The sequence below is a fragment of the Sceloporus occidentalis genome, unplaced genomic scaffold (assembly GCF_023333645.1).
Source record: "Sceloporus occidentalis isolate IW3139 unplaced genomic scaffold, rSceOcc1.0.p SCAF_2, whole genome shotgun sequence".
Lineage (NCBI taxonomy): Eukaryota > Metazoa > Chordata > Lepidosauria > Squamata > Phrynosomatidae > Sceloporus > Sceloporus occidentalis.
Window position 1 is genome coordinate 65056561 of NW_028316982.1, and position 27075 is coordinate 65083635.

The following is a 27075-nucleotide window of genomic DNA, read 5'->3' on the forward strand; positions in this document are numbered from 1 at the left end:
TTAAATTTTCTGTTTGCTTCTACACTGAGAGATGTCCCAGGACATTTTGATGCCTGAGGCGATGGACATGATTACACCTTTTTCTCTCCCCATTTCATGGAAAGAGGTTGATGATTCCAACAGTTGAATCTGAGGGTTTTTTGGGCTATGTGGCCATGTTCTGGAAGAGTTTATTCCTGACATTTCGCCAGCACTATGGCTGGCACCTTCAGAGAATGCTGGCATGGATCTGAGTGGGTTATATATACTGTATGGCCCTTGGTTGAGACGAAGTGATTTACATGTTAATCTCTGGTTTCTTGTTGAATGGCAAGGCCTCACAGTGTCTATTTAATTAGTGATCCATTGTTGTGAAAAACCCTGACTCTGGGTAATTTCCAATTGCATGTGCTGGGTCTTGATTTTGGTGTTTTTCATGACTTGTAGCCAAACTTTGTTTAGTTCAAGGGTTTCTTCTTTCCTGTTGAAGTTGTCTAAGGGCTTGTGGATTTCAATGGCTTCCCTGTGCATTCTGACCTGATAGTTGTTGGCATGACCCAGAATTTCAGACAGTTGTGTTCTTTGAAGATGCCAGCCACAGTGCTGGCGAAACATCAAGAATAAACTCTTGTAGAACATGGCTTCATAGCCTGAAAAACCAACAAAAACTATGGATGCCGGTTGTGAAAGCCTTTGACTCCACAGCTGAATCTGAATTCATCACTCAAGTCAGGACAGTGTTATCCACTATACAAGGAGAGCAACTGGTGTAGGAATTACAGGAAAGGCTGTGTGGCACACAGAGCTCCGTCTTTCAACACTTTACCACTATTTCTTTCTCTTGAATATCTGCGGTACTCAGGCACCTTCCTCACTTTGCCTAATGACAGGTCTGCTTGGTCCTGTCTATCCTACTGCAACTGTAGCAATATTCCATACACAGGGCAGCATGTATGCCATGATTCCATGACTCAGGGGAAGAAAAAATGAATCTCGCATTAGGACACAGAATTCAGCTTTCTACAAATCTTAGTATTCAGTTAAAGAAAAGGTTAGGTTTTAGCCTTTGCATCTGCTCTACAAAAATATGCTTGGAAACAGACCTTATGTTTAATGGAGAATTCTTACTGTTTGAAAATACAGGTTCAAGAGACCCTGCTGAATTTGCAGAGGCCTCAGAGGAGCTGCTAAATAAGATAAGAGGTGGGGGCTTTCATCACTTGCATAGATGCTTACCAGTATGTCTCTCTATGATTATTAAACCTAGACTATATTATGCAAAAAAGTAAGTACTACAGTATAAATCATAGTTGGTGAAATTTATACAGAACATGGAATTAATCTTTTTCTCCTTGCAGATTTTGTTATAAGGTTAGAGCACAAACCTTAGAAAACTTAAGCTATCTAATATTTGATTATAGAGATATCTTGGCCTTTGCTTCTCTATATGGCTAAGCGTACAGTGATGGTGGATTCCTAGGGAAAATGCTCTCCCTTTGTTTCTTTGCCCACATTGGCTGATCTATGAGTAATGTATACCGTATATGCTTGACTATAAGTCAATCTCATGTATAAGTTGAGGTCGGCTTTTGGGGCCAGCTGAGGGTCAGACCTAAGGAGGCAGCCCAGCTGGGAAGAGGCTGCAGGGTGATCGATCACCTTCCCTGTGTTTTCCCAACAGATCAGTCCCCTGTGGAGGCAGCCCAGCTGGGAAGAGGCTTGGGGGATGAAGGCTCGCCTTTCCTCCTACCGTATTGACCTGTTTATTAGTCGACCCAAGTTTCTCGGGTCCATTTTTTAACCTAACTTTATGGCTTATGCATGAGTATATTCGGTACTTAAAGAGTATTCTGTTCTAGTAATATTATGTTATCTGAAGTGTGTGAGTGTGTGTCTGCGTGCATGTGTGCGTGCACTTATATATACAAACAAACAAACTTATATATTACCCCAGTAGATCAGTCTTTGAGCCACTCTTATTTGGTATATTGAAAAGTGAGTTAAGGACTGGCATTCAATTGACTTAAGTAAGACTTATAGCATCACAATACAATTTGTTGGTCATTGAGGAGGTTGCAGTTCTCTATAGAATATGCAGTAACCCAAATCCCTACTGCAACTGGCCTTTTCTGTCTCCAGCTTTTCCTGGCTGAGGAGCAAGAGACAAGGGTCCAGCAGTTTTCTGTAGGTGGGCACAGAACAATGACATTGGGTGCAGCACCTCCAGATCCCTGTCACTATGTCTCCAGGTATAGGACATCTGGATGCTTGTTTGCTGATTCCTCTACTTCGTGTCAACCAGTAAATGCTTGGGTTTGAAGATTTGTAGCAGAGAAAATGTAGGTTTGGGGTGAGGGGTTATATGGGAATTGTTTTTATATCTCCTTGCTACCTTTTCTGATGCAGGATTGCTGTCAAATTTTAAGGTTTATTTTGGACATCATTATAATGTTTTAATGAACACATTTTAAATTTTAAGCATGAGTATTCTTAGCTGTTCAAGAAATGTTATGAATCCATAGCCTTCTGATTTACCAAACCTAATGAACCATTTTGTAGCTATTTCCATAGAGAACTAGAATATATAGTAGTCCTAACTATATTTTACGAGTTTAACAATCCCTAATTAAGACTCACTAGTCATATACCATGCTTTGAGGCTTTATTTAAGGGGGAAGTAGAAATTTGCTATTTTGCTATGTATCTTACTTTATGTATCGCCCCTACGTTTAATGGGACATATTGCTAACATAAAAATACCATGCAAAATAATTTCGAAAGTGCCAGATTTATTTAACATAGAAACAACACTTAGTTTTTATTAGAATCAGCCTGCCATCAAGAACAAGCTACTTAAGCATTCATCTGGAGAAGGATCGCTGGTTTTTCTCGGTCCAGTTCAGTTTGGTTTTGACTATATGCACTGTCTATTTTTTTTAAAAAAATAACGATTCGACTCTTAAGATAAAGAAATGAATGGAAATAATTTTTTCCATCTACTCTGTAGACTTGCATATTCAAAGCATATTCTTGCTTTGAAAACAAACAAACAAACAAAAAAATCTGCTCCTCCCATGAAAATTCCTTTTATTTCTTAAATATCTAGCACTGAGGTAACTTAAAACTTCATTTGAGCATTCGGAAAAAGTTTAGGCATCCAAAGAAAAGGAGCAAGCAAAGTTACCAAAGAAATGTGAACACAGCCAAATATAAGAACTCTAGGTGTAAATGGTTATCAGTGTTTCACTCTCTGCAACACTATAAATTTTGAGATTGAAGGAAATTTTCATTTTTGGGCAAATTTCTTATTTGTGGCAAGGGGAGCAATACCCTTATTTTGCCCTCCCACAAGGAGGGCAAAATCCCTATCCCTGAAGAGTAGATAGGAAGATTTTCTTGCATGAATTTACTTAATTTAACATTTAAACTCTGTCTGACTGCCAGTTCTCCTTTCTTGACCATTGTTTCCATCCCATATAGCTTAGGAGCCTCTTAACACTCACTAGGGGGTTTGAGGCCTTCAAGTGGCTGCAGAAAGGAGGAAAGAATGGGAAATTTCCTTCCATGAACTACCTTGAGTTGACACATCATCCAAGCCAACATCAAAAGATAGGACAAACTCCTTTTATTTTTTCTTGCCAACTTTTGTTAACTTGGAATTTTGCATTTACCAGGAGCAAGAAAATTATTTCTTAAATTCATAAATGAAAAAATGCAATTTTGCAATAGAAAATGAACAATATTTTTTATTAAGTATTGTAGCAACACTATTCAAAATATTTGTTATTTAGTCACAAAGCACAGGAATACTTTCATTCACTCATTGATGCTTCTGTACTCAGATTCTATGTTCACTTAATTTACTTTTGATGAAAATTAGCCCATGAGCATTAAATTCGAAGGTACTTTTCACATGGAGTCTTAACTGACATGTGTGTGTGTGCGTGTGTACATTTTCTTTCTGAAGTTAATTCATGCTTATAGTCTTTGCATAGTGTTGCAGTTTGTTACCACAATTTATGGTGTGAAAAACTTTATGGGGTTCTTCTTGGTCAAAATACATAACAATAATATCAGGGTGATACGAGATACATTGTTAAACCTATGAGGTCTTTTACCCTGTATTTTCTTTCTCCTCATGTAGATAATGCTATTGAGCGATCCTGAAATTGAAAGTAGCATAATGATTAGTAATGATGAAGGTGCCACCTACCAGAAATATCGACTCAGCTTCTACATCCAGAGTCTCCTCTTCCATCCTAAGCAAGAGGACTGGATTCTCGCATACAGCATTGACCAAAAGGTACATTGCTCACTGTCTGTTTGTTCCTATTTACTTTTTATCTCTGTCTCTTTCTCTCATCTATGTATCCCCATTTCAGATGTAATGGTAAATCTGGTGTTGTGTACACTAGCAGAAGTGCCCTTGAGGCTCGTACATGGCTCCTACTCTTCAGTACATCAGAAACATCCACTTTTTTGTTCAAATTAGCAAAATCTCTCACTGTTTGCTGGCATTCACCTATACATGCTTATGTTATTCTGATTTACAGTGAATAAACAGTGGTCTCATGCATAGTGCTCCTACTTCAGTTTATCCTTGGTACAAATGGGTAAAACTAACCAGCCAGCTTGTTCTGATATCTGAACCTGAGATCCCAATTTGTTTCCAAACAAGGCTACATTCTAAGCCATAACAAGAAACCCTGTCTGATGAATAAAGTTTTGCCAAGATGAAAATAAAATAAAACAAAAATCAACTGTGACAGTAGTACGCACAGAGAAAAGTGTATGTTACATGGATCAGCTGCTGAAGGAACTCAACAGATTGCTGCAAAAGAATGAAATAATAATAAAAAAGAAGTCTTCATTCAGAGTTGTCACAATTACATGCAGCAGGAACATCCAGCTTTGAAAGACATGTCCAGTTCCCCATGCAGAATGCTCATCTGAAATCCTTTTTCTTTTGGCTTCATAACCCCCCCTCACACATTTCCCACTTTGCCAAATTACTTTTAATCTGTACAGTTTAAAATGCTCACTGTGGCAAAGGGCAACAGTCAGGTTCTACTCAAGCAATGATTACGGGGAATTCACTCGAACAACTCCCCCCCCCCCCATTCCCAGCCCAATGCTGTCGCTTGAACTATTTGGATCTCTTCCCTGCTGTTCACCCAGAACACCTGTCATCACTGTGTACGCTGCTGTTAGCTCTGTCTAGTACACGTTGGAATAAAGCAACAGACCTTCCTAAGGTAATCTTAGTTAGGTAGATTGACATACTTGGTTTTACTGCACCAGAGACTACATACACACAAAGAGAGAGAGAGAGAGTTTCTGCTGGATGTGAGTACCATTGCAAGATGCACTCCTGAAACAATGATACAAGCAAAAGAAGTGTTTCCATAAGCTTGTCTAGCAATTTGCAATATATGTTTGCCCAATAAAGCCATGGTTCTTATGTCTTCTATTGTCTTTACTTCATCAGACAGTGTAAGTGAGCAGAAGAGATGTCATATGTCAAAGTTCAGTGGTAAATTCTAGCCTCTGCAAAGTCCCCTTTCTTTCAGATCACTTATATGATATTACAGTCCGCCCTTGCCTTACATGGGGGATCCATTCTGGACCCCACTGCGTAAGACAAAACTTGGGGCTTGTGTTCACTGCGTGGCCATGTGCGTGGGCCCATGGGTGCATGCATCATTCTCTCGGCGGCTTCCGCATAAGCTGGAAGCCACCTATAACGAGCCAGCGTATGGCGCAGGCTCACTGTATAACATCCAAACAATGGTACCTTTATTGGACCAACCAAAATACACAATTTATTGGGCCCAATAAAGGTATCATTGTTTGGATATTATGGGATTTGCTATATGGCCAACATGGCTACCCCTAGATGTTATATGATATTAGTGTTTTAAAATGCAACACACATATTGCAAATTTGTATGCTCCCTAGTTGCTGGTACTATTGCAGTGCCCTCTCTTTTCTATAAAACTATCACTGCCCACTAAATTAGTATTCCACAATGGAGTGCCACTATTGTCACTCTTACTATGGTAGTATAAGAGCATACATTGTCCTGAAGAATGGGTCCTTCTTCAGATTATTATTATTATTATTATTATTATTATTATTATTATTATTATTATTCATTTCTATAGTGCTGTAGATTTACCCAGCACTGTACATACAAACAATTAAATTGATAAAAATGAAACCTGCCAATGGCGTACATTCTACAAAATGCATATAAAACAATAGATAATAATACAAGATAGAATTAGATAAAAAAGCAGACAACAAAATAAAAAGATAAAATATCAAATATCAAATCAAATATCAGATCTCAGATAACAATTGGATAAACAATCACACAATGCCTGGGAACACTTTCCTGAATAATATAGTCTTCAACTCAGTGATGACCCATGTTCGTGGGGAAGGACGTTCCAGGAGTGAGGGGCAGTAATTGAGAAGGGACAAATCCTGGACTGAACAGTGGAAATCCTAGGCTGGGCCAGCAGACCTTGACTACCAGAATGGAGGGTACGAGTGGGAATGTGAGGAGAAAGAAGTTTAGATAAATAAGGAAGAGCCAGCCTATGCAGGGCTTTAAAAGTCAACAACAGGAGCTTATATGGAATATGGAAGGTGAAGGGAAGCCAGTGAAGAGATGATAATAGAGGACAAACATGGTCAAAGCAGCAAGCGGATGTAATAATGCGGGCAGCTGGAGCAATGGATGCAAGCTGCAGGAAAAGAGATTCCACCTCAACATTAGGAGGAATTTCCTGACAGTAAGGGCTGTTCGACAGTGGAACACACTTCCTAGGAGTGTAGTGGAGTCTCCCTCCTTGGAGGTCTTCAAACGGAGGCTGGATGGCCATCTGTCGGGGATGCTTTGATTTGGATTTCCTGCATGGCAGGGGGTTGGACTGGATGGCCCTTGCAGTCTCTTCCAACTCTATGATTCTATCATTCTATGATTCTATGAATGTTGGACAGAAATCAACAGATGGAGGTGAGAGAGAGGAAGCCCTGCCAGAAGGAGATTACAATAATCTAGTCGGGAGACCACCAGGCATGGACCAGGGTCTTGGCAGTAGAGGCTGAGAGAAATGGACAGATTTTAGCAATATTGTAGAGAAAGAATCTACAGGCCTTGGCTGTGGCCTGGATCTGGGGGATACATGACAGAGAAGAATAAGAAATAAAACCAAGACTATGGGCTTCCTGTAGATGGCCTCCATGTAAACCTTAGTTACTGCTTGTCTGCAATTACAGCAAATATTTTTCAGATTTTTAACTTTTTAAACAGCATTTTAATTGTGAGGTGGCCACAGGTCAAGCACTCTTTAGGATAGCTTTGGCCACAATGTCTCACTGTGGGGAAGGAACCTTCCCTCTGAGCAAGGTATTGTGGCAACGATGGCTGTAGTGATTATGAGAACAATTGTGTTGCCATTGCTGAGAGAAAAAGATATATTTTGGCTTGCAGTGGTGGTAGAGTAAATGGAGGAAGAGACTCCATGCTTCCAGTATTTTTTAACCCATTCTGATCAACATTAGACCAACAAATTCAGAGATACAATGAATGGCTGTCAAAAATACGATGTGTTCTATCCCAAATGTGCAGCATGAGGATTTCAAGAGGCTAATATGCTCCCCAATTCCCTCACCCACTTTTTAAGCATCTATAGACATCCTATAGAAACTGAAGATGAGGAAAACTGCAGATGATAGTCAGCAACCATTCTTCTCCTCCCCCAGATATATCATGTGCTATGTTCTTGGCCAGCCTTATGGGACCTTGTATTGGGACATGGAAATTCACTGTGAGATTGAGAAATAATTTCACATGTAGGTTACCAATGTTAGATATATTAGAATAATCAAACTCCCTGACCACTCATTATCTGTGTTGCTTTCTTTGAAGAAGAAAAATGTGGGCAGTTGTCAGATGTACATGGTAGCAGGAACATGAGTGCAAGGCCTCTCCATGTCACACTGCAATTTTTTTCAGAAATCCTTCTTTGCATTACCTGCTGAAGCCTGCAAAAGGGATGGGGAAATTATTTGCTTCAGCAAGTACCTTTGCAAAGGGTACTGGTCTACATCAGTAGCCCATTGAATAATATGTGTCAGTCTCCTGTGCTGCAAGATGCCATAGTACCCAGATCTTTCTGCTGCTTGGGCTAAGTAATTTAATACAATTTTAAATATCTTAAAGTGTTCTATTATCTACCTTGTTAACAGAAGGCTTCAGATGCACATTGCTATTTCTCTGATGATGCCATGGTGACATTTGCAGATGCTATGCCCCTGTAAATGAGAAGCCTTTTTCTGTGCAGGCAGTTACAGTATGAAAGGACATAGTCAAATGTCAGTCCTTTTACAATTGCAGATGTTTAATCCAGGAACTCTACAGTACAGATTGAAAGATCCAGTATATCAATCTGAAGTCCATAAATGGTTTGCTTTTAAACTAGAAAGGGAGTTCTTAAACATGAAAAATTGACTTTCTGTAATTGCACACAAACATCTTAAGAAAGTTAGAAATGGTGAGCTACATGGTATGTGATATTCAGTGGTAATCCATGACAGGATGGGTTTGGCTTAGAATACTTGCTCTAATGCCCTGGTGTGTGAGGCAGTATAAACTCTGTGCCCAATATTATTTTGAACAGGGAAATTTTTGTATCTTGATTACATTTGTTCTGGTTGGAGGGAAAATGGAAGAATATTTTTCTGGGTCTGGATGGTGGTGTACGCAAATAAGTTGAAACACTTCAAGAACTTACATTTGTGGTCTTAGTGGAACATATTTCCTTGAAATATCATGGTACCAACCTCAGTGAATGAGTAAGAAGAAACAAAGTCTAGTCATTTCAGAGGTCTGAGGGTTTGAATGAAATCCAGCTTTGGTTTAGCAATATGCCTAGTGAATTGTTGGGTTATAAGACGACAGTTTGGTTTATTTTGGAGCCAAAACCACCCTAATCTACAATTGCTATGCCATGACTACGTATTATGGAGGTATGATTATTGCTGTTATTTTCCTTCATGTCAACAATTAAAGTGACCCTATGAGTGAGATACTTTAGGAAGCCCCAGTTTCCTAAATGTGCAGCATGAGGATTTCAAGAGGCTAATATGCTTTGGGACTGTGGCTTTCTTAATTGAATCAATGCATTTGAATTCTGGTCTTCCTCTTTTCCTACTGTTTTCCACTTTACTGAGTAGGATAATTTTTTTCCATTGACTCGCATCGTCTCATAATGTGTCCAAAGTAAGTTAGCCTCAGTTTAATCATTTTGGCTTCTAGTGAAATGTCAGGTTTGATTTGCTCTTGGATTCATTCATTTACCACATTCTACTCTCCCATCCAGCTAGACTTTTGGGTAAACATATACAGTTATGCCTGCTGGAATTTTGTTCTTTGGCATTATTTTCCTTTGCTTCATCCTTTAGATCCTTTGTTACATGACCCTAGATTTTACCCTTGACTTAGCCACAGGTCATATCAAAATCCTTAATTGTGACCCCCAAACTTGCCTTCAACTTATACATGAGGTCAACTTATAGTCGAGTATATATGGTATAGAGGTAGATAAGAAACCAGAGAAATCTAATAAACAGTGTATCAGTAAAGCACCTGCCATAGTGTTGCTAATCAAACAAGTTCTAAAATGAAAGAGCTTGATAATCAAAATTCTCATCTTCCATCAAGCATATTCATCATCAAGATTCTTCATTAATCGTTATTTTTTTTTTAAAAAATCACCTATCAGTTGCTGAATTAGATGTTTGAGATAATACGGCAATGTACCATTTGAACACACCTGGTAGTCAATCTCCATTCCAGCACGGTCTTCCCAGTAATCACAGCACTATAATTTGAAAGTCTAATTCCAAACATGGAGTCATCCTGGTTTCCTAGACTGCATAATGTCTGCATGTATTTAAAGGGTGACAACAAAATGGGTTGCATGTGGCAAGAAGGCTAAAGTTGCAGATGCAAAAACTTTAAGAGGCTTCTCAATGTTGCTATGTATGTATTCCTCCCCCCAAAAAATATGTCTACTTGCACAGTGAATTAAGACATGAGTCTTAATTTGCGGAACTTCTTGGTTGTCTGGACCATTGATAACACTGTGTTAATTCTGTGTTAAATAGTTTAAAAAGAGATAGAGGTTATTATATGGATACTTCTAGAAAAGTCTGTTTGTCTAAATACCGTTTCTCTTCATATTGAATCAGAATAAGCAGAGCTACTTCACCTTCAAATCAATACAGGCTGAGTATCTCTTAACTGGAATTCCAAAATTCGAAATAGTCCCAAATCCAAAATTGTCCACATGGGTGGCTGAGACAGTGACATCTTTGCTTTCTGATGGTTTAGTGTATACAAACTTTGTTTCATGCACAAAATTAGTAAAAAAAAATGCATAAAATTAACTTTAGGCTATGTTTATAAGATGTATGCAAAATATAAACAAATTTCATGTTTAGACTTTAGTTCCATCTCCAAGATATCTCATCATGTGTATGTACATATTCCAAAATCCAAAAAATTCATCTAAAACACTTTTCATTTAAAGCATTTTGGATAAGGGAGGCTCAATTTATAAATATATATTTTTATTCTAAGTCAGTGGTTGGAATCTATTGGATAACCTCAGCTAGTGTAATCCAACTGAATCAATTACTGAATGGCAAGTCAACATGTAGGTTAGTCCCACTGATTCAGTGTTTTAACTGTAATTGGGATTTAAAATAGGATTTAGGCAAATGTGTGTTAAACCAGATCCTACCACACCACTAATCAGAGGTATGACAGGGTCTAATATTTTCTCAGTTGCCTTATTAATCTCCAGCCCTCTAACCCATCCATGATCTTTTAGTGCTAAAACAGAACCACTACTGTTAGAAGCAAGGACTTTCCCTCCACTGCTAGAGTCAATGTTGGCTCAAGAACAAGTGAAGTGAGTGGAATGGATGACATATAGATAGGTAGCAGGAAGAGGAGGTTGAAAGGCATTGAGTGACTAATAGGAACTGTATTCTCTGATTAGACAAATCAGCATGAGGGAAAAAAATCCCCCCAATTTTTATCACGCTTGCCTCAGATCTGAGGTGTGCATTACAATTCACTGTGATTTACAGTCAAAACCAAGGAACGATGAAGCTCAACGACTCTGATTTTCAACTTAATGTTTTTAGTACTTTTGTCTTTGCTTATCCTAAAGAATCTGAACAACTTATCCCAAAGAATCTGAAGAGCACTAATAGACTCTTTGGCACTGTACAGATGGGCGCCATGGGGCACCGTTGTTACGTGCGAGGGGCGGTGCTTCCAGATGCCCCTCACCCCTCGCATGTGACGAGGGCGTCAAAAAGGTGGCACACTGTACAGATGGGCACCGCCATTTTGATATGATGGACGCTTAGCTTCTGCATGTCGCGTTGATTATGACGCCCCGAGTGCACCATTGGCGCACTGCAGCATCATAATCGCGCCGTAATAAGAACCCACTTTTTGAGGGTTCTTTTTGCTGCGCGAGGGAGCCGCATGGTTTGTCTGCTGTGGCTCCCTCCCGCAGCAAAACAAGGCACCAGCAGACCGCGCTTTTTGGGCCGTCTGTACCCTGCCATAGAATCTTATATTGGAAGGGATCACAAGGGTCTTCTTCTCCAACACCTTGCCATGAAGGTATCCACAACTAAAGCATTCTTCATAGATGGCCATCCAGGCTCTATTTAAAACCTCTAGAAAGAAATTCCTCAACTCTCTGAGGCAGTGTATTGCACTGTCAAACTCTTAGAGTAAAGATGTTCTTCCATTATTTAGGTGGAATCTCTTTTCTTGGAAACTGAAAACATTGGTTTGTGTTCTGGAGCAGCAAAAAACAAACCTTCCCCATCTTCTAGAAGAGAGGTTGACACTTGCTGGATGTTAATCACTTTTTCAAATTACAATATACTGCCTAAATTTCAGCAGTGAAATATCTTACATGTAGTGTATTCATAACTAGATTTGTTAGAATTAAACTACAGTATTAACTCATCTTGTACAGAAATGAACAACAGTGGCTAGCTATTCTTTATTTCCATGCACTGAGGAGAAGTTTAGAAGGATGTTGCCTTTGGAAAAGAAATGGTAGGGATTTATATCGAGGCCTGTTTCATTCTCACATATGAGAATGACAATTTCCCGCATTGGGTGAGTGTACTGAAAGGTGTGTGTGTGTGTGTGTGTGTGTGTGTGTGTGTGTGTGTGTGTGTGTGTATAAGGGTTCAATTACTTTTCCGTATTTGGAAATATTTTCATAAAAATATTTATTTCCCCTGCTATTAGTTCTATTGATGTGGGGGGAGCACTGGCATTTTCCTTCTCATGTGAGTGCAAAAATATTCATAGAATTGACTTTTTCCCCCCAAGGGGAAAATGACATAATAAAACACATTTTATTGTCAGTGATTAGAAAATCTGTGAGACACACTCCTCTGGTTTTCTGACAGGCATGGTTTTGCTCTTCGCAAGCCATTGGCCAAATAGCATGCCAGGGTGCATGGTTGCACTTGTGGTGTTCAGGTCTGCACTGGGTTCTCTAAGGCAGTTTTGTTCTGACTCAGAACTCTTCATTGTTTCTGATCCCTGACCACCTGCCTCTATATGGCATGAGAATTTAAAGTTGACTTTTATGGTCTGAGTAGGAATTCTTTTATCCTATGTTGATGATGTGGCTTCTTCACCTACCTCATGCCATATTTGAGCCTGTTGGCTACAGATTTTTATTTGGCTAGTTGGTTTAGCATTGTTTTTATGTCAAAACTGGTGGGATGTAAGTATTTAGTGCCAATTGGCTCTCTTTGAAGCTTTATGGTGGCACTGCAAAGTGAAAGAGAGCCAGTGTGACATAGTAGTTTGAGTGCTGGATTATGACTCTGAAGACCAGATTCAGTTCCCCACTCAGCCATGAAACTCACTGGATGACTGTGGGCAAGTCACATGCTCTCAGCCTCAGGGCAAGTCACATGCTCTCAGCCTTTTGTTCCTCTGAACAAAATTTTGCCAAGAAAGGCCCAGATAGGTTCACCTTAGCGTCACCATAAGTTGTAAATTACTTCAAGGCGCACAACAACAAGAAGCAAGCTGAAACAATTCACCCATTTCCCTACCAATGCCATCAATTCTCTATCAGTGCCATCCAGCTTGCGGGGAGATGTATGGTGTGTCCTTGTCCCAAGATGACTTCCCCAGGAAAGAGTGTCATCCAGGCTCACTCTCTTGAGACTCTCTGATGTCTTCATGGGATCAGGCCAAAATGAACCACAAGATCTATACCCTGGCTTTTAAGCATGGAAATCTCTGGATGAGAGAATCAGCTGAACTGGGTTCACACATGGAAATTTGTGTACACATGTTCCGTTTGCTGTTGCATTGCAGATTCTTGAGATTAATAAAGATGTGATCTTATTTCATCCAACTCTTGTGTCTAGGGTCTTCATTTGGGTGGGAGGGCAAAATCCTTTAGAATCCTAATCTGGGGGTCATATTTCTCTCTATCGTAACCCTGTTTCACAGGGAAAGAGTTCTGAAGTATAGACTGGAAGAAATAAAAGCAATACCAAGCATGAAAACCAGCCATTTTACTCACAACTTTGTCCTTATTAGTATGAATGACACCCCCAAATCCATCATGAGAATAGAACAATGTTACTGGTAGCAAAAGCCATAACAGTGTAACTCAAAATGCTGCCTTTACTGAGTCAAACCACTGGTCCCTCCAGCTCCCTGCTGTTGACACAGACTGGCAACAGATGACTAAGATTTCAGAAGAGCCCTTGCCCACCCCTTCTTGTAAGTGCTGCAATGTTCTCTGTGCAAAATATATATTCTATAGTCTTCCTCCTAAAATGTACAGCTACCTTTTTTTTTGTTAAAGCAAGGCTTCCATTGCATTTAAATCCATAAGCACTTGTACTGTAAGTAAAAATCATATCACTAGACTAGAATAGTCAATGTCCCCAACTCCTGAGGCGAAATAGGCTTCCCAGCAGCTCTAGGTGGGCTGCAATCTACCTTTATAGATTTCCCCCTCCCCTTTTTCTTCCTCTTTACTGGAAGGCCTATCTGAGCCCTCTGGGCATGTTTCTTAAAGTCTTTTACCATGTTTCTTAAATCCTTATCAGGCCTAGGAGATGCTTTTCCTCCAAACAGGAAGAGACAAGAACTCAGACCATGTTGGCAAGGACCAGAATACTCCAGGAGCAGGCCCAGGTCTTCTAGCCCTGGAGCTACCCTGGTGTTCCCCAATGACTTTGGGCACCTCATTGTGATGCCAGGTGGCTGTCTGTATGCACATCCCACTGTCACCACTGCTGATGTGCATTGCTCACTCTGACTTCAGAATGAGGTGCCCAGCATCCATCACATGACTTGCCATCTTGTTCTGGCATCAGAGCAAGTGACATGCACTGGCATTGGTGGTGCCAACAGCATAGTGGGATATGTTGTAAGCAGCTGCTTGGCATCACAAAGGGGGACTTTCTGGAAAGATCTAGAGCAAATGAGTTATTTTAAGGGTTTTTGGGGAGGGGAGGTTAGTGATGAACTGATTGGATGTTATCCAGACAGTTTGTACCAGAACTGGGAATTGTGCCAGAGCTACTTGCTGTGGGAATGGAGGGAGTACTTTTTTTTTTTGGTCCACGTGGACAGGACCTCAGTCTCTGCCTATATAAGAAGTTGTGGGATTTTCCTCTTCATGTTCCCTCTGGAGGCAAAGGGTTGGTGTTACACACACTATGGTGTGGCAAGCTACAAGAAGCCTACAGGCCACAATTTCCCCAGTCCTTCCTGAAACCAACAAACCAACCAAACAAATGGAAATCATTTTAAATGTCAAAATGAATATTGAAAATAGAGTTTCTTTGGAATAAGTTGTGAAGGCCTGCAAAATCTACTTAAAGTTTTTCATGCCCTTGCAAAAATGTCTCAGATGGTTTAGTTGCTTGGATTTCATTTGTATGCTAGATATATTCTACAAGGGAAACTATGGCTAAACCCCTGAAATATAGATGAATGTGTATTTTTTAAGCTAAGCAAATAGGGATAGTGTAAGGAAAAATAACCTGATGAGAAATAATGTGAACAGTAAAAGATGAATTATTATGCATTCACAAACATTAAATATTTGTGAATGTTTGAAATGAGTTTAATCTTGTGAATGTAACACATGTAGTGGAATATAATTAATAGCAAATATGTTGTTGTAAGTAACTTTTTGATTCATTTATTATGTTTACTTTTGTATCTGAGTTGTAGCAAAAATGGGGGAAAATAGAAAGTGGCATTCTCTCTATTTCCATTCAGAAATATTTACTCCCAGATGTTCCATACTGTTTCTGCAAAGTGTCTCAAAGGAAACAGTAATAAAAAAAATACTGTCTCTTCTAGTGGTAATCACCAAGCTGCAACAAAATGCCAACTATGTAGTTGTAACAAAAAATCAGACAAAAATATGCCTGTGTATTTCTAAGCATCACATCTTGCATACTCTCAGACATTGTAAAAATTACTTTTTGTACTACCAGAATTCCAGTGGCCATTCTGATTAGAGAATTTGGGAATTTATAGTTCAAAAAGTAACTTTTTCCAACTTCTGTTTGATACTCATTATTTTCTGCTCTGAAGACATTTTGGTATATGTTTGTATTTGATAATACCTGTAGTTTTACACTGCAATCCTATATAGGTCTGTTCCAAAATAGGTTTGATTGAATTCAGTGTCTCTTACCTCTAATATATAGGACTGGAGCCTTAGTGATCCCTACATTGCATGCCATATCTTTCATTCTGGCAGGATTTACCACAGTGCACTTAATAACAGAGCAGATATGCTAGAATATTTACTGTTGAAAAAGCAAATTCCAAGATCAAGAGTATTTAACAGCAACTTGGGGAAGCAGTTTGGTGAATATGGTAATCATGCAAGGAATCGGAATCACTTAGCTTCATTTACAAATCATGAATATGTAACAGGGCCTTTAAATGAAAGGATAGCTAAAACAGAAATAGTGTTTGCTCAATTCATTAAAGAGAAGACAATTTATCACTCTCGTTTCCCCCGCCCTTCCTTAAAGAGCAGCCGTATGCAAATACCAGGAAATCAAGACCCAATGTTAATTCTACAGCATGATGAATATTTTTATAATCCTAATTAGCTCTAGTCATTTAGTCTTGCAATTTTCCCCAATCTAGCCAATTTGAAATGAAAATAGATGCCTTGATTACCAAAATCATTAGCAAAGGAGCACCCTTTTCCCCAACTGGTTCTCTTTTAGTGCACACACACAATCAAGTGTGGGGTACTTGTGTTGTCAACCGCTGCAAGTGGAATAAGCCTTAATTGTTAGCACTGTAAAATGTTTGTATTGCTGCACATTCCATTGCAGTGCAATACATCACTCATTAAATGTAACAAAAACAGCTTTTTAAATGCTTTAATTAAGTGGAGTTGCTACACTAGGTAATTTTTATAAAGTCAGATGTCACAATTGTTTCTGTCTGAAACACGGAAAGTATTAATGTTGGCAGGAAGAAGTATGACTCTGCATTTATCACTGTGATTAAGTTAATGCTAGTAGTTTTAAAGGAGGATGAGAAATTTAATTATGCAGGAAGCAACCTGATTATTTTGAGAAGCACCATAGTGCATTATGTCCTAGCAAACACTGAACTCGGGATGTATGATTTGCCATTGCAAACAAAAGGAACTGACTGTGAAACTTGAATAAGATTAACAAATTATTTTACAAAGTTGTAAATCCTCATCTGTTTCTGTTATCCTGGAAAAAATCACATCTTGAATAGTGTGAGTCAAGCCTATCTAATAAAGAATTAACTATCGTGGAAAATAAAGCATCTCAGTTTCCATCTACTAATATGCCACTTCTGATGATTCTGATAAGTTTTGATTTTTCTGTAGCCATTCAGTTCAATTGGAACATCTGAGAGAGCTGTGTAAACTGTAGAGAGGTAAAGGATAGTTAAAAGCATAGGCACATTGATATGTCTTGTGGAGAAAATTATCAACTACAATGAGATTTATACACACACACACACACACACACACACACACACACACACACTGCACATGGAAAAAAACTAATTGTTTTGTGCCAAAATAAGAATCTTTTTAAAATGGAAAGGTTTTTTTAAAACCCAGATACAGTAAAGGTTTATTTTATGCAATATACATTGTGATTTGTGTGTGTGTGTGTGTGTGTGTGTGTGCGCGCGCGCACAACCCCTTGCCCCAAAATAGGGATTTTATTGTGTAAAACCAAGAGTTTGTGTACAAAACAAGAGTTTCTTTGGCAAATAAGGAAAAAAAAAACAATTGAAAGGTGAAAAATAATGTGTGCAACAATACTTATCCAGCAGGGAAAAAGTCTATGAAATTGTTTCTTTAAGTAGAAAAGAACCAAATAAACAACAAATTGCATCTTTACTAAACATCCCAATGCCACCATCAGAAGCTGAAACTATGTGAAACATCAACAGTAGCAGAACCTACCTGAGTGAGAGGATGTTCCATCTTGAGGAACTAAGATTTGGCTCGTATAACAGCCATAGCCACTTCTGTTTGTTACAGCCCTAGGTTCAAAAACAATAGCAGCTGGAATCGCTGTGGTATGGTAAAAATATTTTTTGTACTATTGCTCTTCCAAATAACCCATTTATATTTTGTTATATTTTAAATGCACCATAAGCGACTTAAAAACTTTAAGTTAGTGGACTAAGTATCAATATGCCTTATAAACAATGAACAAACACAGCTGGACATTTGTTATGACTTGAACATAGATTTACTGAATATATTATCAACCCTTGGTATCCATGGGGAATCTGTTCCGGACCCCTCATTGGATACCAAAATCCATGGATGCTCAAGTCCCATTGACCCTAGTAATGGCACAGCCACGTGGTCATGCTGCCATTAGGAACAAATGTGCTGAAGTCCTCCCTCCCCATCCAAGGCTTCTGCCCTGGGCTTGGTTTCAGGAGCTGTTCAAAGGTGAAGGCTGGAGCCCCATAAGTTGGAGGATACTGGAGTCAGCACTAGGGCTGGGGCTTGGGTTTCAGAGACCTCCTCCCCATCCCGACACCTGGGATGGACCTTCTAGGCTCCAAGACCCAAGCCCCAGCTCTGGCCTCAACACCGACTCCAGCTCCCTCTGGCTGATGGGCTCCTGCCTCCACCTCCAAACCACTGATGCCAACCCTGGGGCAGAAGCCTTGGAAGGAGAGGAAGGTGAGAGAGAAGAAGGGAGGCAGGAAGGGATGCACCACCATTGGAGACAATGTGAGCTTGCTGTCCACAGATGCTCAAATCCATGGATGGCATGTGTGTACTCAACCATAAGTTGAACTCACGTATAAGTTGAAAGCTGGTTTTGTGGCCCAAATTATGGATTTTGATATGATGTGTGGATAGGCCGAGAGTAAAACTTAAGGGCATGTAACAAAGGATGTAAAGGATGAAGCAAAGGAAGATGATGCCAAAGAATTTACAAAATTCTGACAGGCATAATGGTTTGCATTCACCTTAAGGTGGCTGAATGAGGAGGGAACTATGTTAAATGCCATCTGTGTGATGTGTGGAGGAAGTGATCAGACACAGGAAGGGTTAAAAATACATACACATGTCAAAAAGGATGAAAAGGCAAAGCAAAGAAAATGGTGACTACATTAACAGTGATTATAACCTTTCGCGTTAATGTGATAAATTTGTGTGATTTTAACCCAGATAAGCTGACAAACATACATAAATGTCCTATTCAAATCCTTCAAAACCTGTTTCCTCTCCATGCTTTGTTGAAGGGAAGCACCAAAGAGCTGCTAACCACTGCCATTTTCCTTCCCAGGCATTCAAACAGCTCTGAAGCAACACCATGATGGTGGGAGGGAGGGAGAGGTTGATGCTTCTTTTAGGTGCTCTCAGGATGGACTAACCTCTCACTTTTCACCACCCTACTGGCTTTAGGATAGGATTTGGAGCTGAGACTGCCATGGTCGCCTTAGCTCAGGGGTAGGCAACCTTTTTGAGCCGGGGGCCGGGTTGCTGTCCCTCAGACAACTGGGGGGCCGAAGCCGGGGAGGTGGAGCTTCCACCCTCCAAGGGTAGGGCCACGTGCCAGGGGTGGAGCTTCCACCCTCTGGGGGAGGAGTCGCACGCCAGGGGTGGAGCTTCTACCAAAGCCCCGCGGGGAGGAGGAGGCATGTGCCCGCCCTCTCCTCCTCGGTCCCTTCCCTCGGCTGAATGGGCTCCAAGGGGCCCTTTCAGCCGAAGGGGAGGGAGGCCAAAGAGAAGGGCTTGGGCACCTGTCCCAGGCCCTTCCCTTTGGCCGAAAGGGCTCCAAGGGCTGTGGAGGCTTCCCTGGCCTCCCTGGGCTCCAGCCAAGGGCCCAGGCCGCCCTGGGAGCCCCGGAGGGCAGGGAAGCCTCTCCAAGGAAAGGCTTCCTTGCCCTCTTGGCGGCGGCAGCAGGAGCGGGCTGGTCCTCCTCCTGTCCGCTGCTCTTAAAGGGCCAGGTGCAGCTTGGATGCCAAGAGGGCTCCAGGCTGCCCCTGGCCCTTTAAGAGCAGCGGGGAGGAGTAAGATGAAGCCAGGCCTCGTCCTCCTCGCTGCCGCTGCTCTTAAGAGCCAGGGGCAGCCTGGAGGCCTCTTGGCATTCAAGCTGCGCCTGACCCTTTAAGAGCAGCGGGGGCGAGGAGGACGAGGCTTGCCCTCATCCTCCTTGCCCCTGCCGCCACGGAGGAAGGGCCAGAGGCATCCTGGAGGCCTCTGGGCCTCCAAGCTGCCCTTGGCCCTTTAAGGGCAGCGGCGAGGAGGAGGATGAAGCCAGGCCTCCTCCTCCTCCTCCTCACCGCTGCATTTAAAGGGCCAAGGGCAGCTTGGAGGCCCAGAGGAGGAGGATGCGGCGGCGGCGGTGGCAGGACCGGGCAGGGGCCGGTCCTGCCACCTCCGCAGGCCGCATATTGCCCGCGGGCCGGGGGTTGCCGATGCCTGCCTTAGCTGATGACCTTCGTCTGGGCATCAACGGGGTAGTGTTGGTGCTATTTGACCTCTCAGAGGCGTTTGGCACTATAGATCATGACATCCTCTTGGATTGCCTGAGAAGGTTAGGAATAGGAGGCACTGCAATGTAGTGGTTCCGCTCCTTCCTCTCGGGCAATTTTCAGAGGGTGATGCTCGGGAACTGTTTCTCTGCTAGGAAGGAGCTTAATTGTGGCATCCCACAAGGTGCCATCCTGTCCCCGATGCTTTTCAACATATACATGAAGCCGCTGGGAGAGATCATCCAGAGGTATGGGGTGGTTATCAGTACTCTGATGACAACCAGATATATTTCTCCATGTCTCAGTTTTCAGCTTTGATTTCAGATGGCGTCTCTCCTCTCAATGACTGTCTTAAAGCAGTAATGGACTGCATGAGGGAAAACAAATTGAAGCTGAATCCAGACAAAATGGAGGTACTCACAGGAGTGGCCCCAAACCTAGGTATTGGGATACAACCTCCAGTCCTGGAAGGGGTCACACTCTCCTCAAAGGACTGTGTTCGCAGTCTGGGGGTGCTCCTAGATCCGTCACTTCAGATAACAAATCAAGTGAATGCGACGGTCAGGAGTGCCTGTTATCAGCTCTGGCAGATATGCCAGCTGCACCCTTTTCTGGAAGTCAGGAATCTTGAGACTGTGGTACATGTGCTGGTAACCTCATGTCTTGATTTCTACAATGCACTATACATGGGGCTACCCTCGTGTTTGGTCCGGAAACTTCAATTAGTTCAGAACACACAGACACACACACACAGAGAGAGAGAACATAAAAGGATAATACCTTTTTACAGAACAAAAATAGTCTTTAAAAGCCTTCTAAATTTTATGAGCATGAGTGTTCATATGTTGCCCAAAGTATAAGAAAACCTGTCTCTAGGGAGATTTGAATACTTCCAGTATTTTATATTTATATGCTGTGCAAAGTAATTGGTTACTAGTCTGGCCAAATAAGCTGTAGGACAGAAATCATATAAACACCATGTACAAAGTGAAATGGGAGAAGCATTATTCTTTCACTGGCTCTCCTTCACTTCACATTTAATTGAGAATAGGGCAAAAGAGCAAGGAGTAGCATATGAACTGTCCATGGTGCTGTACTGCTTTCTTCTCTGTGTGTGATGAGTGCATGCCTTCAAGTTGCCTATGGATTTATGGTGAGTACATGAATTGCATAGGGTTTGCTTAGGCAAAGAATACTCAGAGGTGGTTTTAGTCTACAGCACTTTTCTTCTTCAAGCCCAATGTTATAAATGCTAAGAAATCTGAGGAATTTATTCCTTGCAAATTTGACAACCATCTAGTCATAATTATATTTGAATTTGAATCTACTGGCTTTTGCACTATCCAAATATTCTGATATAGTTCCTGACTGTGACCTGGTACAGACTGCTGCTTTGTGGTGGCCTGGGGTTGAAATTAGGACTCAGGAGAGTGGAGCGTCTACACGCTTCTTGCTCTCCCAGTGTCATTTTGTGTGTGCATGCATTCACATGCCATGCACACCGATGATGTCCAAACAGAGTGACACACAAGAGACATTGCTGCATCACTCTAGGATGCTAATGATGCCTTGGAAGTAGCGTGGAAAGGAGCTGCATTTCACAGCTCCTTTTTGGAGTGGATCATTGCTGTGCCCGTGCAGTTGCCATGGCAATGATACGAGGCAGAAAGGGGCGGTGTCTTGCTGTCCCTTCCTGCTCATCTGTAGCGGGCCTAAGTAAATAAATAAATGTATCCATGTATTTGTTGTAGTTGAATACCTTCAAGTTATTTTCAACTTATGGCAACATTTTACAGGAGTTTCTTTACAAGATTTATTCAGAGCGGGTTTGCCATTACCTGTCCTGGACTGCGGCCAGCACACACAGACACAAGCCGATAAGGAAGGCAATTAACTATGGAGCTGGAAGTAGTCCACAAACCTTGCAGGGAGAAAGAGAGAAAGCAAACCAAAAGCCAAGCTGAAGTCAGAATAACAGAGGTCACAATAGTCAGTCCAGTCCAGGGTCAGGTCAGCCAGAAGGTAGCAATAGTCCAGTTCGTTCCAAAATCAAGAGTCAAGGCAACAAGGAGTCAAGATACAGGGAGCCAGTGCAGGCAGCAGTCACACCAAAGGATCATGCAATAAACTCTGGCACTGAGTTGGTTTCTCTCTGCTCATTAAGTAAGAGAAACTCTTCCCCATGCCACCGGAGGCTGATTTGCTAATTGCTTCTCAGCAATTTTCTGCGATCTGCACCTGCCAGCACTTTCAGCCCTGCATTGTCTATTGGAGGGAACCTTCAAGCCTGGTTCCTCCCCAGTCACCACTAGGCTGCTGTACCACCAGAGGAATCCCACCAGCACTAGGACCTGGCTGAGCCTCCTCCTCTGGGGCTGGGAGATCAGGGCTGGATTCTGGCAGAGCAGGATTAACACCTGGTGTAGCCTCAATTACCTCTTGTACTGGAGCAGGATTAGCACCTGGTGTAGCCTCAATTACCTCTTGCTCTGGAGGAGCCCCATCCTCCTCCGCATCCTCTGAAACCTGCTCTTGGCTGGCCATGACATTACCTTCCTCTGAAGATGAGAATGTATGACTTCCTGAGGTCATCCAGTGGGTTTCTGTGACTCAGTGGACTTCAGATCCTGGTCTCCTGAAGTTCTAATCTAACACTCAAACCACTACACCATGCTGGCTCTCTGTCTAAGTATACATTTTAAAATACATGTTTTGAGGGGAAATAGGCAGTAAAATAAATGTTTAAATAACAAATAATAATAATAATAATAATAATAATAATAATAATAATAATATAAGCCTAAACTGGAACCCTGAATGAATTTTATAAGCTTCAGTATCCCCTGTTATCATCTAATTATTCTATTTATAAATAGTTTCAATGGAAACAGTTTAAACAATGGACAATCTGAGAATTTAAATTCTGTTCTATTTCCTCTACCCTTCAACTAGACTATTTTTTTTTGTGTGTGTGTGTGTGGGGGGGGGTCTATCCCTTGCATAGGACCCCACATTCCTTTGGCTTGAGCGCACCATAGAATTCAAAATATATTTTGTGACATCTCTGCTTCTGTCACCTTCAGCATCTGCTCAGCTCAGCTGCTGACTATGCTGGGCTTTGTCTTTGTTGCTGACTATGGTCAGATTGGGTAGTTGTTGCCCTTGCTCCAAGCACCAGCTTGACTTCATGCTAGGATTTTATAATCTGTTGATCAATTCCCTTTGGGGTCTTGTGTAATCAAGAAGGACGGGATTAATCATGGAACCTAATAATCCCTCAGGGGAAATGTGATAGGAGAAAATGAGGTTGTTTAATAAACAGTTAAATGCAAATTGGTCCCTCCCCAAAGCGTTATTGCGAGAGACATTTATTTTTAGCAGGAAGATGACACAGGCTCTTGTTGGAAAAATTTCCAAAATACATATTGTTTCTAATATTGAATGACATGCGTATCTTTAAATAGATGATGACCAGATTCAACATTCCAGTTCATTCATTTGGTTGGGATGGACAAGTTCAGTGTGTTTGAAAGCTAATTTTGGACTTTCAGATATTCACCCCACCCCACCCCACCCCACCCCACCCCACTGAATTGTGGTGCTGGTGGTGCAGTGGTTAAATGTCTGTACTGCAGCCACTCACTCACAAACCACAAGGTTGTGAGTTCAATACCAGCCAGGGGCTCAGGGTCGACTCAGCCTAGCATCCTTCCAAGGTCGCTAAAATGTGTACCCAGCTTGTTGGGGGCAATTAAGTTACACATTGTAAACTGCTTAGGGAGTGCTTAAGTGCACTGATAAGTGGTATAGAAATGTACTTGCTATTGCTATTTCTAGTTGCTGCTGCCATGCAGCACCCACCATCAGCCTATAATGGTTTCCCTTTTCTGGTTTCAACTTGCTGAAAATGATGGTTTTCAAAATAAAAAACAAGAGAATGCCAAGACAATAGTAAGGCAGTACTTGGATACCTATTTAGTATGGGGAACACTTAATATTCAGTGGCACAAGGTTGGCTGTACAGGAGACACATTGGGACATGTTGAGATACTGAGAGAAAGAGGAAAAAGGAAAATAAGGCAGATATATTTATGCCACTTCTTTTGGCATGTTAGTTTTTGAAGATGGCTTCAGAAGTGATAGCTGGTAACAGAAACAACCGCACAGCAATTAATTGCCCTTGGTTTTAGATTTGCCACTGGGGGGGGGGGGAGGGGGTACAACACTGACCTTACAGCACAGTCTGTAATACTGTTGCTTACTCTCACTGCAAGACAGAGGCTTTCTTGTGCCATGCAGTCATTCTCAGAAATATCTGTCATTTCATTATTGTGGTTGTCTGCAAAGTGTGGGTGCCTATCTAAGTAACAATTGCCAAAATGCAGAAAGAGCTGCTTCATAGAGAGTGAAATTTAATCTGGGAAGACAAGGCAACAGTAAAACATGATCAAGGAGGAACATTCTGTGTCTGGAGAGTGGATATGGACTAATGATATGAGAATATTTGCCAATATTTCCATCCTCACTAAGCATGGCTGTCTTGACATATCTTGACATGTTATCAGTGTTTTTGCATGTGTTTCAATCATATTTTAGATTTGGGGCTTTTGGAAAAATTTCCTTTGCTCTAAAAACAGTTGTATTTAGTATATACTACAATGTTTTGCAAAAAACCAACAACATTTATGATACTGTTATTTGTAAAAACTTACTTTTGTTCATATGTAGTTTTTTTGTGTGTGCACAAACAAAAAATTAATGAAAAAGTCCCCAAATGTAAAAGATCCCTGAAAAATTGCAAAAAAGTAATGTAATCTATCTCATCCAGAGGGGAGAAAGCTGTTAACATTTTTCATTACTGCATGTGAGTACAAAATAAGTAGAGATTTACATCACTAGCTTGGATCCAAGACAAGGTAGTGCCAGGAACAATTCCTGTTAATTCAGTTAATTCAATTGCTTCCGTTTGGACCAAATCTGGTGTTTGGAGGATGTTGATCCAGGTTCATTGGAGGGTAGAAGTGAAACTCTCTTCTAACATCTGCAGTTACCAGTCAGACTACTATATGACTTCAGCTGTTAGCAGTGGGAAAGCAATTTTAGGAGCAAAACACTAATAAACAAAAATCAATGTTTTGCAACAGAACAGCAATACTCGGAAGCCAGAGAACAGTGTTCTTTCACTTGATCAGTTGAACTGCAAGGAAAACGTTATAGAAGTCACATTCAACCTTGGGACTGCTAGTTATATACATCTAGTATGTATAATTAACTAGCCATATGGGAATACATGAAACAGCCTATCATGCCAACTGTTCTAGCCCATGCACATAACATTTAAAATGGTTTCCCTTGTGTCTTGACCTCTTGTGACATACAGAAAGTCTGCAAACTTTTGGCATCAGCAGCATGAAACATCCAGTCATGGTCGCATTGGATACAGAGGTTTCTGCATGCTCCATGAATGTTTAGTTCTTTTCATTGGCCGGTTGTAGAGTGACTGGAGCTCCTCACCAGATACCAGGCCAGAGTGGACTTAATATAAATGACCAGAAGATGGCATTATTTGCCTGCAAGAGTTTGTCCACCTGAAGTGATCAAGGACATAGAATAAATTTGTCAGGTACACACTTCTGTACAAAACCATCAAATTCTGGCCTGATGATGGTTCATTTAAGTGAACCAAAATGGGCATGTGCACTGAAATCTGAATCTTCTGAAATTTTGAAATTCACATTACAACTGAATATTTTTTTTTATAAAAAAATGTGTATGTTAAGAAAAAGTACCTCAAAATGCACTGAAAAAGAGAAAGTACATATAAAAATGTTGATTATTCCCAACTAGAGTAGACTCATTTAATCCATTGTTGTATGGTTAGTCAACACATAGGTAAACCTTACTGATTCATTGGCTTTTTTCTACTGAGGAATAACAACAGAATTTAGGTCAATATCTTTATAGTTCTCAGAAATTCATTTTTTTAAAAAAAATCCTTATTTTAAGTATATATTTGTAATTCTGATTTTTATGCTTCTGTCCTATATAATAGGGATGCTAAACCAGCTGATTTTAAGAGGCTTGAGCATCTGCTGGACCAGGCTAATGCTGTTCTTGTGATCTCCCCTCCCATGTTTGTTCGCATTTCTTAATTTTTAAAACTTGTTTGTAAGTAATGCTACCACTGAGTCCTTCTGACTGATGTAAGTGAAGGATGTTTCAGACTTGAGTTGTCCAATTATGTTCAAATAGCTGCTGTTTGTATGCTGTTTGTATTATAAGTTAAACAATTATTTGAAGAATAGATGTGGTTCATATTTTTTTAGAAAACCAAGAAAAGTAATGATGTATGTAGAAAACCTCACTGTGAACTAGGTTAGTCATTAAGACACATTTTGCCACTTATTCTATCTCTGTATTCTGTTAGGAGGAGAGCTAGTGAAGATATTATCTCATCACTAGAACAAAATAAATGGGCATGCTTTTATTTTGACAAGATTTTCTATTACACAGGCAGCCTTTTGCTGGGGGATGTATAGCGCCCCTATGAAATTAATCTAACTCAGCACACAGCACTTAGAGAGAAACAATAATCTTTTAAAACCCATGAAGCCTAAAGCAGCAGAGGTCTTCCCTGCTGGAGCCTTTTTCTTTTCCGTATTCACATTGTGAGATACAATGTCCACTTGACCTTCGGAGTCTTCCAGATTCACAGAGGTGAATGAACCTCTTGGGCCTTGTAGTCTAGTCTACTGTGTGGCAAAGATGCCAACTCTGAAATCATCTCCAACAAAGTGATCATGTAGTTTCATAAAGCTTAAACAAGAAAGTGATTCTGTGATGTCTGGACAGAAATTGTAGCTTTTCTGTATGTGATAAAGATAAGGAGGTGGGAGAGGGAGAGAGACAGAGTGAGAAAGAGCACCAGTATAATTCTGATATGCTGTAACGTTAAGCCATGTTC

The 27075-nt window shown here is 40.8% G+C and overlaps 1 protein-coding gene across 1 annotated transcript in view; it reads left to right on the plus strand.

The window, feature by feature from the left end:
- SORCS3 (sortilin related VPS10 domain containing receptor 3) overlaps nucleotides 1–27075 on the plus strand; it is a 654782-nt gene that overhangs the window by 344878 nt on the left and 282829 nt on the right. The window contains exon 4 of the mRNA XM_089508329.1: nucleotides 4124–4282. Coding sequence (XP_089364455.1) covers nucleotides 4124–4282 — 159 coding nt within the window. The remainder of the gene's footprint in view (nucleotides 1–4123; nucleotides 4283–27075) is intronic.